At 36.4% G+C, this 16193-nt stretch overlaps 1 protein-coding gene across 5 annotated transcripts in view; it reads left to right on the plus strand.

The window, feature by feature from the left end:
* Window positions 1–16193, plus strand: part of CRPPA (CDP-L-ribitol pyrophosphorylase A) — a 305310-nt gene that overhangs the window by 137122 nt on the left and 151995 nt on the right. Inside the window, exon 7 of one of the 5 annotated variants that reach the window (XM_081244009.1) lies at window positions 8596–8662. The exons of the other annotated variants lie outside the window; for them this stretch is intronic. Coding sequence (XP_081100135.1) covers window positions 8596–8662 — 67 coding nt within the window. The remainder of the gene's footprint in view (window positions 1–8595; window positions 8663–16193) is intronic. 5 annotated transcript variants of the gene reach the window in all.

The raw sequence follows: 16193 nt of genomic DNA on the forward strand, positions 1-16193 counted from the left end.
CTTAACCTTGGCACTATTGGCATTTTGGACTAGATATTGTGAGGGACTGTCCTGTGCCTTGGACACTGTTTAGCAGCATCCCAGTCTTCTACCCACTAGATGACAGTATTATACCCCCAGTTGTAGCAAACAAAATGTCTCCAGACATTGCTAAATGTTGCCTGGAGGGGGGACAAAATCATCCTCCGGTTGAGAACCACTGGTCTAACCCCACCATCTTTACCTCCACTCTTAAATATGGTCTTATCTCTAACTTCAGAGTATAATTATATACTCCAATATGGGAACATTCCTATCTTCCAAGCACTAAACCTTTAAAGAATCTTGCATCTGTAGCCATCTTCTCATTGAGACTATTTCCTCTCCTGAGCTCTGGTTCTCTTCCCCCCTTCCCCCTCCCCCATTAACAGATACATGTTCCTTCCATTAAAACAAAAACAAAGAAACAGTTCTAAACCCAAGGTTACCCTGTAGCCAAACTTCTTTAAAATAATTTATCTTCTCATTCCTCAGTCTACTGCATTTTGACTTCTGCCCCAACCTTCCGTAGGAACTGCTCTCGCTGAAGTCCTCAGTGACCTTCCTATGGGAAATCCACAAGACATTTATCAGTCTTACCTTATTTATTGCACCACTTGACTCTCTTTTCTGATACTATTTTTTCTAGAAGGAGTCCATCGAGTAGATTCTGTAACATCTTGTTTCTCTTTTATCCTTTTTCATTTTTGGCTGCTTCTTCTAAGTTTCTTTTGCAGGATTCAAGATTCTATTGATTTAGATTTTTGTACATAGGTAATTGGACTTCTTTAAAAAAAATGCTGATGGCTTCACATATCCTTCATTTGCTAGGGACACAAAATATTCTCTAGCCCTGTGTTTAATTTTTCATTTTCCTGCATTTCAGATCTGTATATTCAGTCAGAGGTCCCTTAAATGTCGATGATGTCGATGATATTTCACATTCACAGGTTCTTTTTCCAGCCAGTCCTTCTCCATCTGCTAAGGTTTCAGTCTCTGAAAATGCATATCATTTCCTCATTCTCTAAACCTCATATAAAGTTTGACTCATTCTCTATCTCACCCCCAAAGCAAATCAAGTTCCAAAACATTTGAATTCTACCTCTCATTATCCTTCATATGTGTCCTTTTATCTTCATTGCCACTGTCCTAGGCACCCCAACTGTTGTCTGGATTACTGCAACAGCCTGTTAACTGACCTCCAGCCTTCAATCTTGCCCCTCTCAGATTTATTCTTTATGGGGCTGCTTGAATGATTGTTCTAAATTGTTTATCATGTTATTCCCCATTCAAATCTGTTTCTTGGTTTTCCACTGCTTCTAAATTAATATAAAAATTCCTTGCTATGTCTCATAAGATCTTTCACATGACTAATACTACTAATAAAAATAACAAAAACAACAATAATAACAGCCAATGATTTTCAGCACTTATTTTATGCTAGGTACCATAGCAAATGCTCTTAACAACCTTTTGAAATGGGTACTGTTAACGTTTTTTTTTCCCAGATGAAACAACTGAGGCATAGAGGGCATGTTTTTTTTGTTGTTTTTTGTTTTTTTTGCGGTACGCGGGCCTCTCACCGTTGTGGCCTCTCCCGTTGCGGAGCACAGCCTCCGGACGCGCAGGCTCAGTAGCCATGGCTCACGGGCCTAGCCGCTCCACGGCATGTGGGATCTTCCCGGACCAGGGCACGAACCCGTGTCCCCTGCATCGGCAGGCGGACTCTCAACCACTGCGCCACCAGGGAAGCCCTAGAAGGGATGTTTAAATGGTTCTTGTTAACATTGTTGTGAAGGGGCAGAACAGGGACATGGAGATGAACTTGGATTCATGTAACACCAAAATCTGTCTTCTTAACCGGCACCCTTGCCAAACAGCCCTGCACTCTCTAACTGTGCACTCTTCAGGCCAGCTCTACTTTTTGCAGCTTCTCAAATGTGATAGTACTTTCTTACCTCCAGGGCCTTCACCCACGATGTCATTTTCCCCAGGGAGCTTTTCCTGTTTGTTTTTCCCCTGAAGTCTGGTTTATGTACCCTTCTATTGTGTTTTGTGAGAGGCTGTACAGCCCCATGTGAGGTCTTCCCAAAGCATGAGGCAGTCTTGATAAAAGGGGGACATTTATTGAATGTTGAATAAATAATAAATGAATGGATAAATGATCACAACTTCTTATTACTAAGTGGGACATTGTGTTATATATTGTACTGTGCTTGCTGCATAACAAGTTACCCCCAAATTTAGTGACCTTAAGTAACAAACATCTACTGTCTCAGTTTCTGTGAGTTAAGAATCTAGGCACAGCTTAGCTAGGTTCCTTTGACTCAAGGTCTTTCATTTGATTACAGTCAAGCTGTCTGTCCTCTATAGGCTGTCCTCTACAGTCTAATCTGAAGACTTGATGTGGAGGTAGATTCTGCTCTCAAACATACGTGGTTGTTGGCAGGTCTCAATCCCTTGCCATGTAGGCTTCTCCACAGGGCTGCCTCACCACATGGCACTCAGGATTGAAGGCCCAGTACTTTTGTAACCTAATCTTAGACATGACATTCCATCATTTCTTTCGTATTCGGTTCACTTGAAGCAAGTCTGTATGTCCAACGCACACTCAAGAGGAGGGAATTATACAAGGTTGTGAATAGTGGGAAGTGTGGGTATCCTTGGGGGGGTGTTTTAGAGACTGATTATCACAAACTGTTACTATCTCCAAATAAATCTTCTAAGTTGTAAAAAGAAAACACCCACTAACATGGCCATCCCAGTTTTCTGTGGCATGTGAGGCAGTACTCTATATAGACCTGAGTCTTCTCTGAACATCAGAAATTTGCTTTATTGTACCTAAAATTTCCTCATCAAGATCATCATCCATCTCAACTATAATTCTCTAGTCAAATGAGTGGAGGTACAGTCTATTTAATATGGATTCTAGGCCTTAGTAATTGAGTCTACCAGAAATTCTGTATAAAAAACTCCAGAGATGATCAGAAAATTCTGAATAGTTTTGGAATCAACAACGGACAAGAGGCGCTAACTAGCCAAAACCAACAGCCTGAGGACATACTCTCACCAAGGAATGAATATAATCTCCTGAATTAAATGTCATTCTATCCAATATAAACCAACTAAGAAAAGAATGAATGACTAATTTGTTTAGATTTTTATGTTGATCAGTCCATAGTATAGCCGTAGGTAACCTGTTGTATAATCTGATGAAACATACTGAGTATAACATGAATTTTAGAAGAAATTAGTCTAATGAAGGTAGAACTTGTAAAACGGAACTTTGTGTGCCCTGTTAACTTACTCAGACAATCTTGGTTGACCTTCAGAGGAGATGTCATTCATTTCTGCTAAATCTGCCCTGGCTTTTAAATTTGCCTAAAAATTATTAAACCACACAAGGACTTATCAGGATGTTTTCTCTCATAAACAGTCACAAGACTAACAATTATGGAGTGCCTTCCATTTGCCAGGGAGAATATTATGTACCTTAATCCTTTAAAAATAAACCTATGACTTTCCCTCTCATTTTACAAATAGAAAGAAATAGGGAAATCTTATGGCTTAATACTTTGTCTAAGATTATATAAATAATTGAATGTAGGTGCTGCTTGATTCATTATGATTTCTACTAAATATTTTTCTAAGAAACGGTGAAATAAAAGAATTTTAAGTTTGACAGAAGGATTATATCTAAGGTCAGAAAGAAGTCTCCTTGTAAAAGAAATTATCAGTTATCTATCATTTTCTCTCCCTTTATAAGGGCACATTTATCTTATGGCATTTTTCAGCCCATAACTTATAGACAAACGCAAAATGCCACATATTCTAATATTTTTACCTCCAGAGCTTTTGTCTCATTTTGCAAAGGACATATAAAAAGCATGAAGTCACCACTATTAAAATCCAGGCACCTGTAGGGCAGATCTGTGTAGGTGTGGAGCTGCTCAATGCACAACAGGAGGATTGTTTTATTGGCATGAAAAGAAAGGATGTTTCCTGATGAAACTAAAGGAAGAAATTGAGTATGCTTATTATAATTATCCATGCTAGATTTTGAGACATTCCTTAGTGATGAACTGAATATCTAAACTCTAATGTAACTTTCATTAGTTACTTAATTCATGAAGGTATTTACCAAATATTAAATGCCTATCAAGATTTAGTCACTGGATTTATGCAGTTGAACTAAGCAGGTATTGTTCCCTGTCCTCAAGGAGCAGACTGTGCAGTTGGGGATAAAACAGTAAACAAACACACAAAAAATGTTTAATTACAAATTGTGATAACGATACTAAGGAAAAAGTAAACTGTCCTTATGTAAGAGAGCCCTGGACAGTGATTTAAATTGCAAGGAGAGGGCAGTAAGTGAGCATCTCTTGGCAGATGTGGCATTTACTTAAGGGTAAACTGGTATTCAGGAGTTAGCTATTTAAAGAGAAATACAGAAGGAACAGTGTGTGAAAGGTCCTTGAAGAGCTTCGTTCAGGGGCACTGAAATAAGACTTGTATGACTGGAGTGGAGGTGGACTGGTGGGAGGTGAGGATAGAGACCGCGAGGGTGTAAATGCAGCCTCGGAGGCTCTGTTAAGCATACTGTGACTACCACCACCTACACTACTACTGTAACCACTACCATTACTTACATTTTGTCCTACAAGCAAAATGAAGTGGTAGAAGACTTCAGCTGAAAATGTCACGATCCAATTTACATACATAAAAAGACTGTTGGCTGCTGCTGCTTAGAAGTAAAATTCTATGGAAAAAGACAGATAGTATTTAATGTTTTTATACATCACACAACCCCTAAAATCACAAGTGTCTTCAACCCAATTTTTGTTCCTATAATAAAAGAAAAGAAGCTCCTGAAGAATGCTCATCTATAATCTGGACAAACAGGGACCATAGGGGCTTTTTGTGTGTTTTGCTTATCCACCCCTTCCTGTTTCCTGGAGCACATAATTATTGTTTTGTGTAACCACAAATGACAAGCAGGATATAACTGAAAATCATTTGTTTTCCTGGGTGAAAGGCATGCTTTGGTTTTGTTGCGGTTGTCTGTGGTACCTAGTTTATTTTTCCTGATGCCGTCAAGGTTTTGTCCAGAGTATGGATCTGTGCCTTTTTTTTTTTTTAAATAGACATAACTAAATTCAGTGTATGACATATTCATCAAGCAAAACATCCAAAATAGCAAAGGAAGTAAGAAGAAAAGCAGAAATTAAAGAAATAGAACAAATTCAGTCATCTCAGCATTGTAAGACCTGTTCAAATTAGGGTTATTTCATGCTTATTTTGGCACATAACATTTTAAAATATTATGTTTAAAATACCAATTTTTCATTTCTTTGAAGCTGAATACTGTACAGTGTAATAGTGAAATAACACTGTGAACAGTGTTTCTTGGGCCTCTGAGTCTGAACAATGCCAACAGAATTCATTCATTTAGAGTATGTGGTTTTGGTGTATGTACAAGACTACATAAATTAGCTGAAGACCATCCAATAAAATCCATTTAGTTTGTTTGGGATGTTAGCCAGATTTCCTGATCAATTTTCCAGAGGTAAAAATGTCCAAAATCACTGGACCACCTAGTTGCTTGGGATGGTATTAATTACGTTCATGCTCTATTTAATAAAATTAACAGTTTATAATTATAATTGGTTGTCAGAGTTTTAGAATTTGGTTATTAATGAGGGAGTAAGGATAATCCTCCCTACATGCCACTTTCTCTACTTTTTCTTTGTATACTTAACATGTATTCACCTTTTGTATCTGTGTGTATTTTTGAAACCTAGGGACATTGAAATATTACTCTTTCTGAAGGAACCAGATGGTTAATTTGTAAAAATGATAATCCTTGTCTGCCTAGGAATTAGGTCACTGCACACAAGTTCTAGTTACGTTATGCTAAGTTAAAAACAAATAAGCCGAAAGAATAGCCAACATCTAGCTTTGGGGACATATTTGTAAAAATCAGGTCTTCTCTTGTAATTCAGGAAATTGATTTTACACACATGGTAGATATGTTTAGAGGGAAAATTTTTATAAGAAGCTGAAAAAAATTGCTCTTTGGCATGTAGATTATAGTTTCCAACCTTCAACAGTTGATTTTCTTTAATATGTATACACTAATTTTCTTTTTCTTTTTTTTCTTTTTTTATTTTTTGCTTTATAACAAATCAGTTATACATATACATATGTTCCCATATCCCCTCCCTTTTGCATCTCCCTCCCACCCTCCCTATCCCACCCCTCCAGGCGGTCACAACACTAATTTTCTTATGCTATTTAAATTGAGATAAAGTTTTAAAACTTATTCACTGATGTCATTTCATTTTATTGATTTCTTTTTGGTTCTGAATAGAAGATATGTAATTTTTTAAAATAATAATTTTATACTTATTAATGTTTCCCTAATAATTGAGTTTGGTGATACATTTCAACTATTTGCATGTGGTATGACTATACTTAGTAACACCATAGAGTAGATTATTCTTTTGTTCTGGTGGTTTTAAGTAAATAATGGCTCCAAAGTTTTTGCTGTTTTAGGGAAACTAAACCAAATATACCCCTTTGAACTTGTGGTCAGAATAAATTATCCATGGTGTCTTGGTACCTGAGAACTTTTTTCAAAGCCTTGTAGTACTTGTCTCCTTAGTTTAAATATCTCCTCTCTTTCTCCTCATATCTTCAATGACTGTTCGCTGCATGTGAGTCAGAGTCTATACATTTTGACTCATTATTTCAGACCTCTCACAGTCGATGCTGAACCTTTCACTCACAATGTCAACTCTCTTGTGGCCCAGCATATTGTCTTGCTCATGCTTTGAAATTTTATAGTTTTCTCTCACTCTTTTTCACTCAGTGTTCTGCTTGATTGCATGCCATCCTTGTCAGTTCTGTTTAATACTTGATTTAATATTACTCTTTCCATGAAGTTGTTCCCATTTTTTCTGGTTCTTGGACTTTCTACACTACTTACCAACAGTGGTATCATTCTGCATACGCTACTTTTTATTGTTATTCTTTTGCCTGTCTCTTTCACCATCTCTTTTATTGCTGATCTCTTGCACAGTGCTGTGTATATGGGGGAGCCAGGTAAATAGTTGTGGTTAGTGGTGGTAGAATGATGAACAAGCAAGCTTCTGGAATACCTCTCCACCTGGACATCTGCCAAATGTGTTTCTGGAGATAAAGAGGTAGCTGCTGGGTGTCCATCAATCATGTGAACAGTTGAGAAGAGTTTAGAACACAGAGTACACCCAAGAAGTTATAATTGATTTCCCAACCAGAAGAAAACTGTTTTTACAAATGGAGGGAAAAGAATAGCAAATAAAAGATGTTGATGAGATGAACTGGAGTTAGCTATGGTGATAAAGTTGGTGGCCAGAAGCCTTCTGTCAGGAAAGGGGGAGGGAGAGAGAGAGTGATGGGGAACTGAGCTCTGCTGAGGGGGGAATTGCAGTGGCATGAATAAACAGGTCCATAAGCAACATTTTAAGGTTTATTCTTTAGGATCTGTAATAAGATTCTATATCAGGATATGAATCTACCTTTCTGTATCACCTAGGAACATACTGCTTTAAAAATATCCTGAGGTAGATAATTGTTCACATACTTCTGAAATAAGTCACATGACCATGTTTTTATTATTTTTGCTCAAAACGTAATTTATCCTTAATATTTAAAAAACGTTTTGGGCCTATCGGCTAAATGTATATTCAATAGGTTACTATTATGTAACTCATAATGGAAAGTTGTATGAGATGGAAATCTTATTTTATATATACAGTAATTATATTTTTTACTCAAAGGGAAAATACATTAATAAAAATCTCTTACTATGTAGGGTCTGAACAATTATATTGGCAGTATTTGGATTGTACAAGTGTTAGGGTGGTATTAAATATTCCTTAAAAGTTGGGAATTCCCTGCAGTCACATGGTTAGGACTCTGAGCTCTCACTACTGAGGGCCCGGGTTTGATCCCTGGTTGGGGAACTAAAATCCCATAAGCCGCACAGCATGGCCAAAAAAAGAAAAAAGAAAAAAAAGTTAATCAGTGCATTGTTTTTTTTTTGTGGTTACATATGAAGGAACTCTTCACTAAGCTACTCATGCATGTTTATAGCTGATTTTAGTTTTCTTCTTTTTTTACTTCCTATCTAATTTAAAATTAGAGACAGTGTTAAAAACTCGGTAGCACAGAGTTCGAGCTGAGAATATATTTTGTTCTATTTGTTTTTAATTTTTATTGGAGTATAGTTGATTTACAATGTTGTGTTAGTTTCAGGTGTACAGCAAAGTGAAGCAGTTACACATATACATATATCCACTCTTTTTTAGATTCTTTTCCCATATACGTCATTACAGAGTACTGAGTAGAGTTCCCTGGTCTATACAGTAGGTCCTTATTAGTTATTTATTTTATATATAGTTGTGTGTATATGTCAATCCCAATCTCCCAATTTATCCCTCCCCCCTCTTCCCCCCTGGTAACCATAAGTTTGTTTTCTATACCTGTAACTCTATTTCTGTTTTGTAAATAAGTTCATTTGTATTATTTTTTTAGATTCCACATATAAGCGATATCATAGAGACCTCATCTAGCCATGTTGAACACACTTGTCATATTTATGGTATGTTATTTTAAAATTATATTAAACACTTGTCTGATAAAATACAATTTTAGTATTTCCCTTGTTAAAAAATGACTCTACTAAAACCTTTAAGTTGTTAGAATATTACTGCTTTTGGTGTCAGCTACTGATTTCTGAATAAATGCTGAAGGCCAAAAACCACAACTCTCCATTTAGCCCAGGATTTTGCAGTTGCTATGTTATTAACATTTTGGGACAGATAATTCTTTGTTCTGGAGGCTGGCCTGTGTGTGCATTATAGAATATTTAATAGCATCCCTGTCCTCTACCAACTCGGCACTGGTAGTACTTCCCTCTCCCACTTCTGACAACCGAAAATGTCTCCTGATATGGCTGAATTTCCTCTTAGGACGGTTTCCCACAGTTAAGAACTGCTAATGTAAACTTTTGTATCATGCACACTCAGATTTTACAGTGGCTTGGGGATGAAGCTGTGTGTGTGTGTATATATACACACGTATATATACATATATATTTGTATATGTGTATGTATATATAATTGTAATTTCTAATGAATGCATAGCTAAATGCAATAGACTATTATCTTTAGACTATTTAAATCATTTATAAAACTAATTGGAAACAGTATTTGGTGTGGATTCTAATTAGTGATTTCAAATTAATGACATTTTGATTAGAACATAACTTGTACATACTTTATTAGTGCATATTTATATGGAAACTAGGCTCTCATGATACTTCCATATATATCTGGGCAGTGTCTGTAGTACTTAGAAAAGTTAAAATTTTGTAGGTGTAAATTAGATTATGCTGTAAGTTTGGGAAGAATTTGAGGGAAAATACAGTTGAAGTAATAAATTCTTTAATTTTAGTCACTTAGTTTGCCATACTGATATATTTAATAAAAGATATAGGTAACTTATTTTAGATGATACAGAAAGGCAGTACCTTCAGTAGAATCAAGGTTAAAGTTACCTTCTGATTGTTAGTTGGAGGCACATTTCTCAGTAAATATATCAACTGAAAATGAGAGAGGACTTCTATATTATCTAACTGCTTGCTGCTTCAAAGTGTGATCCATGGACCAACTATAGCAACATTACCTGGTTGCTTGTTAGAAATGCAGATTCTACTTATTGTGGCATTTTACACTACCACCAACAACAATTAGAGTCAATTTCATACCCAAACACAATTTATTGTTGTCAGTTTTATAATTTTAGCCATTTTTATGGATGTATAACAGAACCATACTGTGTATTTGATTTGAAAATATATCTGTGATGACTTTTTCATGTGTTTAATGCATTTTTAAAATAAAATTTTAAATTGGAAAAAAAATTCAGATTCTTAGACCCCGCTCCACATCTAATGGAATCAAAATCTGTATTTTTAATGAGATTCCCAGAGATTCTTACGCATATTGAAGTTGGAGAAACACAGGTTTTAACTTTATTTCATCTTCCCAGTATGATCTCCATGAGGACAGAAACTGTCTAGTCTATTGCTGTGGTCTCAGTGTGCTATCTAGTGTCTGGCTCAGAGCCCTCAATAGATAACTTATTGGTTGAATGAATGAAACTCTAACTTATGCTAATCCAGTGGATAGTAGGGTATCCTACTCTACGTGACTTTTAAAAAATTTTTAATTAAGACAGATAAGATTTGTTTACGTCAGCTTGCCAGTTCTCAGCTTGCAAATGTCTTATGCATTACTAAGAAACATAAAGTGGTCATATTACCATACATGCTTTTTAAACATATCATCCTTTATCATCTACAAAATGGATAGTATTTACAAAATATGCCTGCCAAACATGATTTATGTGAGTAAATGCCAGTCAATTCTCATTTACTACAAAATTGCCCATTAGTTATATATAGTATAATGTTCTATAGTAAACCTCAGTGGAAAGATAAGCTTGAGCAGATTTGGTAGCTTTGCCTTTTGCCTAAACACTTTCTAGGGGCTTTCCTGGTGGCGAAGTGGTTGAGAGTCTGCCTGCCGATGCAGGGAGGCCCGCGTACCGCAAAAAAAAAACAAAAAAACAAACAAAAAAACAAAAATACTTTCTAGCTTTGGATGTATAATCTGTATGATAAAATGGGAGCCTAGAATTCTTTGTAATAGTGTTCTGGTTTGTTAAGATGAGGACTTGTATTTTCCATTCCACAATTCTTGTGGTTTTGCATCAGAAAAGTTACTGGCCTTCAAAGGGAATTTTAACAGTGAGACAGAGGGACATATAAAGGAGAACTTTCATTAAGGTTGTATTATCACAATAATTACTTCTGTAACCATCACCTGCTTGGTGTATATTGAATGCAGTGGTTCAGAAGCCCTTGACTCTTCCAGGATCAAATCTGAGGACCTGAATTGGAGGGCCTACCTTAGATACTCTCTTCCCTGTCTAGGACCCAGAGAAATGATCTGAGTTAGGGGATTGTCTGTGGTGGCAATTAAGCTTTTTAGCACTCAAATGACTTCCTCCAGATGAGGTGTTTCTCCTGAGTTGACCTTAGGACCTGTAGTGTCACTGCCCTCTGAGTAAAGTCTTGTGACTTCCATGATGTAGTACTGGTTACTTGGAGTAAACTGACACCCTGTGTACTTGAGAGGTTAACTGTTGAGAGTCCCACAGACCTTAGTCTGGGTATTACCCCTCACTGGCAGTACCGTCTCAGACAGATTCTTTAAACTTCTGTGCTTACCTTCCTTATCCATAACATGAGGATAATGTTAATATATGCATTGGTATGTTATGTGGTTTCAGTAAGATAATTGTTTAACGTATTTAGCACAGATTCTGATGAATAGTAATACCTCAGTAAATGTAAGATTTAAGATGTAAAAGGATAATGGAGATGTGATGATGTGTGAAAAGGTCATTTAAAAGTGGAAGTTAAGTGAGAAGCAAGTGGAATAACAGCAAACATTTAATGTACACTGTGTGGAAAGATGGTCATTAGTGTTTCACATAAATTCAAGAAAACAAAGATGAATGACATGACAGGACTCACACTAGAATAGGGACTTTCTAGAACAATGATTATTGGGGAAAGTCCAATCCATGGACTCAGGAACAGAGACAGTGTTCACTGCATTATAAGACTCTAATCTTTGTGCAGTGTGGCTTTTAAGCTACATAATTAAGGGAGAACCAGCCCTTTCCCTGGTGTGATAAGGTCCCGTGATCTAACACTGTTGCAGCATAGCAGAACCTTGGTTCTCGTGCTACTCTGCCTGCCTGAGAGGATTGAAACACTATCAAGAGTTTGGTATGTCTGACAGGCTAGGATCTGAGTCTTGTGGTGGCAGCTTGGGAAGTAGAAGGCCACTGGTATGATCCACCAACTTAGTGTATATGGTTGGAGGTCCATAGTTGACATAGCATGGCAGAATGGTAACCTGATTTACTTACCACCTCAAAACTCTACCGACATTTATTGTTTTAAAGCTGTAGCTTTTTTCTCTGAAGCTTTCCAGAAGACCAGCTGATAGGGAAGAAGTCTTGGAAAATTTAATCCTTAACTCTCACATATTAACTTAACTAATCTATCAATTCTGATATGTAAACTGAGCCATGGCGCTTAAGTAATTTGCCCAAAGTTGTACAGCAAATTTGTTGCAGAGCTAGATTCAAACACCCAGGGATCTTGGCTCCAGGTGCCATGTTCTTAACTGCAAGAAAGAGCTTTAGAGCTGTCTAAAAAATAGTAGAGTAAATGTTCAATGCTAGATGGACAAAACCTCCACAGAAGTCTAAAAATAACCATGAAGTAAATGTTAATTGGCAACTCAGAATTTGGAAACAGTACTTCTTAAAGGAGTGTCTCAGGTAAAGACTGCTGAAAAGCAGGATGGAGAGGCTCTGGGCTGTTACCCTGTGACTGAAGGTCCAGACACAGCACCCACAGGCCAGAGGCGACTCCATTGATAAAGACAGTAACTGATGAATTGATGGCCCAGACTCAGCATTCTGTTGGCATCAGTCATAGCTACGTAAGGTTCTCTGGATTGGCAATATAGAAGTACTTTCCGCCCCAGCTTTATTGAGGTATAATTGACCAATAAAAGTTGCGTGTATTTAATGTATACAGCATGATGTTTTGACATACACTTTGAAATGATCACCATAATCAAGCTCATAGATCCATCACCTCACATAATTACCATTTTCTTTTTTGGGGGTGTGGGTGAGAACACTTAAGATTTACCCTCTTACGTATATTTCAGTTATACAATATACTATTGTTAATTACAGCCACCATGCTACACATTAAATCCCTAAAAACATATTCATCTTGCATAACTGAAACTTTGCCCTTGGACCAGCATCTCCCCATTTCCCCTACCCTCTGGCAGCCACGAGACTTTTAACTGTTAACATGTTGTCTACAGAGTGAAAAGTGCATCTCTCTCTGATTCCCTTGTATATACCCACATTAATGCCCTTGTTTGAATGGGAGGGAGGTGGGAAATTGATGGATTCAGATTAAGAAATGATCCAGCCAACATGTTCTGTAAAAAGAGTGCTGGCTTTCAGAAACATGTTTTTGAACCTCTGACTCATGGGACTGGAAAACAATGCCTTTCAGCCTTAGTTAAGCCTTAACTCTTCTTGAAATGGAAAACGTTTTTTGGCAACGCAGCTTCCTTCCTAATATCCCTACTTTAAATAGTACTTTGAATATGCAGATGTTTGCATTTTGTTAGTAGTAAATATTTTGTGAATTCTAATTTTTTTATGATGTAAGGAAAGTATTTCAAGGCGGGTTTTTTTTTTTTTTTTTGGACATACTTTTTAAATTTTACTAAACGCATTGGAAGGTTGTTTTAAATTTTGTTTAAATGTTCTCCGAACCAAAATATTTACAGAACAAGGAGTTCTAGCCAGCAGATTGTTCCATTTGTTGTGTTTGAGTGTGGAAACATTAAGAATGATAGCTTAAAATGATGCCATAGAACTTTTTCATAAACAGCCTAATAGCATTGTGTAAGGTGGTCTTTGTTTATTAAAGGTGTCAAAGTCTCCTTTGCTATATTTAGGTAGAATCTAAGTTTCTTTACTGAAGCACGGAAAATATTGTTTGTTTTCTGTTTGGGAGGAAAGCAGTATGACCAAATAAAAGAGTTAAATTTCACTGGAAACAATTATTAAAAGAGTCTCAATTGCAAGATGGAAAAAATGTAGTTTGGTTTTCATATTTTTTTCAAAGGGGGTAAAAAAATGAAGGTTGGGGGAAAGTCAGAAAATCCCTCAATTCTCGGTGATATCTCAGCAGGGGCAGGGGAAACTATCAGTGCCTACCATTTTAAAACTCTTCAGCTTGTAAAAATAATAATTAGTAAGCTCTACAATTTATAATGAAAATCACAGAACACACAAGTCTGATTTTAAAAATCTGGAAGAAACCTCAAGGCTCTCTCTGTCCCTCAAAAAATTCTCACACCTTTTGGTTCTGTAGAATAACTCAGTAAAAATCGGAATTCAAGAAGGTTAAAAATTCAAAAGACAGCATTGCAAGAGATTAATAGAGCGACTGATAATTGTGGAAACAATTAGAGCCACACTGTTATAGAAATAATTAGTACATTAGACATAGAATATAGCAAAGGTCAGGTCAGGTTATTAACATAGACGGAAACTTGGGATAATCACAGTGTATTCCAAGTAAAAACTAAATGATAAATAAGAGAATAGGTGTGAATGATAATAAAGGCATCCAACATATGGATCATGTTTATATGTCAAGTAGACAAACCAAGATGTTATTCTGAAAGTTAGAAGAAAATTTCCTTGAAATGACTAACTAGTTCTGTAAGATGCAGAGGGCATATTTTCAAGAAGAATTGAGGAACAGCAACTGACAATTAAATATGGTCTGATTCTAATTAAGATTTTGAACCTCCTCATAAAGAATTCTTCAGGTAGGTACCTAAGAGCAAAAAACAAAAACAAAACTTATAGAAAGGAGGATACTCTGCCTGACCTCTTGTACCTCCACAATACTTACTATCCAAATACATACAGTGAAGCGTTGTCTATAAACTTTGGAGGGAATCAAAGGGGAATCCAAGAATACTACCACTAGCCAAATTGTCATTTAGTTAGAAAGACAACAGGAAAAAAATTCATATGTAACTTCTATGACTACTTCCTGGTGGAACTACTTGATGTTGAAATCTACCCCCCAAAAATGGTGAATAGAGAGTGAGTAGATGACACATGGACTTTAAAAAGCATCCGGACAATGCTTTGAAACAGTGTTTGAAGACAGTGGTACAGAGACTGCAAATCTCTGAGGGGAAGTGTGAACTACACTTTTATTCCCAGATAAGTTATTCTTCCAACTAATAGAAGGAAGAATTCTAGGAATATAAAAATGTTGAGGTTTTTATTAAAAAACAAACAAAACCTACTTGCAACTGAAGTTCATCAAATAAAGAAGTGAATTAAAATGAATTTATAAAAGGAGAGGTTTTTATTTAAAACAGTTGTCTTGAGCATAGATAAATTATGTCTAAATTGTGTGAATTATGGCTATAGAATAGTCTATGAATCTAATAAACCTTGTCAGGGTAGAAAAGTACAAGTGACCAGGACAGTGGGAAGAAGAGTTACAAAGTGCTATTTCTTTCTCTCTCATAGCAGGAAATCAGTTAGTACTGACCTACACATGAAGTGTGTTGCCATTGAAAAGTCCAGTGTCTTAATCCTGTTCACGATATTTTACTTAACATTTAGGAAAAGCTCCCTGGAGGTGAAGAATAATCTGAAGTATAGCAGCACCTTCAGTTTTATTATATTTAAGGGTTATTTATTTTTTTGCTAACATTAAATAATTTTTAAATGACATGCATATGATTCCATTTTCATAAAATGTGCTAATGCTTTTGTTCCTTCATCATTTTGTCCTACCAGCTTACTGCATATATTATTAATAGAGGATTGTTGAAACGATACTTACCTGATGTTCAGGGTAATTATTTCTAGGTAGTGTTATTTTTGGATGAGTTTTTTTTACCTTTTGAAAAAACTTCCATATAGTTGATTTTCAGAACATACACTTTTTTTTTTTTCTTGAAACAAGACTGTGCTAAGTTTTAAAAACCTATTTGTCAAGCATTTGCTACTGGTTAAAAACATGTTTCTGTCCTCAGAGACCCCATACCCTAAGAGTATGGGGTCCTCAAGAATTTTATCAGTTTTAATACTTGAAAAGCTAAATTGGAATATCCCTCATGTTCTCATCCTAGACCTTATTTATGTACCTCCAAAAGAAAAAAAATATTAATTAGTTTATTTATTTATTTTTGGCTGCATTGGGTCTTCGTTGCTGCATGGGGCTTTCTCTAGTTGTGGCAGCGAGGGCTGCTCTTCGTTGCGGTGCACGGGCTTTTCACTGCAGTGGCTTCTCTTTGTTGTGGAGCACGGGCTCTAGGCACGTGGGCTTCAGTAGTTGTGGCTCACGGGCTCAGTAGTTGTGGCTCATGGGCTCTAGAGCACAGGCTCAGTAGTTGTGGTGCACGGGCTTAGTTGCTCCA

Source organism: Mesoplodon bidens (genome assembly GCF_964165515.1).
Source record: "Mesoplodon bidens genome assembly, chromosome: 9".
Taxonomy (NCBI): Eukaryota; Metazoa; Chordata; class Mammalia; order Artiodactyla; family Ziphiidae; genus Mesoplodon; species Mesoplodon bidens.